General features: G+C 62.9%; 1 protein-coding gene across 1 annotated transcript in view; it reads right to left on the reverse strand.

Moving 5' to 3' along the window:
- Positions 1–1,285, reverse strand: part of MICALL1 (MICAL like 1) — a 24,525-nt gene that overhangs the window by 9,775 nt on the left and 13,465 nt on the right. The window contains exon 10 of the mRNA XM_015559831.1: positions 5–45. Within this exon, the coding sequence (XP_015415317.1) occupies positions 5–45 (41 nt within the window). The remainder of the gene's footprint in view (positions 1–4; positions 46–1,285) is intronic.

Here is a 1,285-nt window from a genome sequence, read left to right on the forward strand (position 1 = left end):
TGGCCGAGGGCGGCTGGGAGTGGGAGAGGCGGGAGGCGTGGAGAGCTGTGCAAACAGAGGAGCAAGTGGGCGCCACGCCTGGCACGGTCCCTCACCACAGGTCTGCGGTGGCCTCGGCCACCATGTCCTCCCGCGTCCACATGGAGCCCGGCCCCGAGGACCCGCCTCTCACGTTCTGACCCACGGCTACCACCTCCACTCCCCCTCCCACATCTGAGCCAACCCAGGCCAAGTTTAAAAGGCAAATCTGAAAACAAACAAACAAACAAAAATAAAATAGACCGGGGAAAAAATAAAAATAAAAATTTAATCTTAAAAAAAAAGAAAAACCTGCCAGGGGAGGGGAGGCCCAGACAAAACGGAAAGCGAGGCTCCCACAGGAGCGGGGAGGGAGGGAGGCAGCAGGAGCGGAGGAGCCGCAGCCTCACAGCGGCCAGCTCTGGGCCAGGCTCCGCCTGCACCACTGAGATCGCTTCAAAGTGCCCTCACCTGTCACCTGCACATGAGGCGTCACCTGCACATGAGGCGGCAGGCGCAGCGCGAGGGCCCCGCCCGGCAACAGCTGGGGCGAACCGTGAGTCTGCCTCAGAGCTCGTCTCGTTGTCTGCGTCCCACACCACCCACCACCTGCACTTGGCTCAGTGAGGGGGTCTCAGGGCTCCAGCGGGGCCACCTGCCTCTGATCATCTCCAACCCGCTCCAGGCCCCCCAGTCTGAGGGGCTCCCCTGAGGTCTGGGAGGCAGCCGGCCCCCAGCCACGGTGGAAGGTGACTGGGCCCAGGGCTAAGAAGACTGCCGGCCGGTGCCTGGAGGGGCGGGAGCGCTGGCAGAGGGCATGCGCCCACCACTACCCGCTCCCAGTGAGCAGACGAGGACAGACACAGGGAAGGAACTGCTCAAAGTCACAAGGGCTGAGTCACAGGGCCAGGTCAGAGCCTGAGGCTGTCAGCGGCGCCCGGAGGGGAGTGACTGGCGAGGCTGTCACTAGAGGCCAGCTAAGCCCTGCCACGCGCTTTCCTGGGAGCCAACGCTGCGCTCAACACTGCACCCGAGAACTCTCACAGCAGACCTGCGAGGCGGCCACAGAGCTAAGCGCAGTCTCGGGCCTGGATTCAAATCTTGCCTCCGCTGCTTAAATGCGGTGAGGACCTGGGCAAATCACTTACCCTCTCTGTGCCTCGGTTTCCCCACCTGCACAAGGGGGCAGGGTACCTCTCTCACAGGTTAGCTCCAGGATAAATGAGGGGACACAGGTGAACCACCTGGCACCTGGCCGAGAGGGATC

This window comes from Myotis davidii, unplaced genomic scaffold (genome assembly GCF_000327345.1).
Source record: "Myotis davidii unplaced genomic scaffold, ASM32734v1 scaffold514, whole genome shotgun sequence".
Taxonomy (NCBI): Eukaryota; Metazoa; Chordata; class Mammalia; order Chiroptera; family Vespertilionidae; genus Myotis; species Myotis davidii.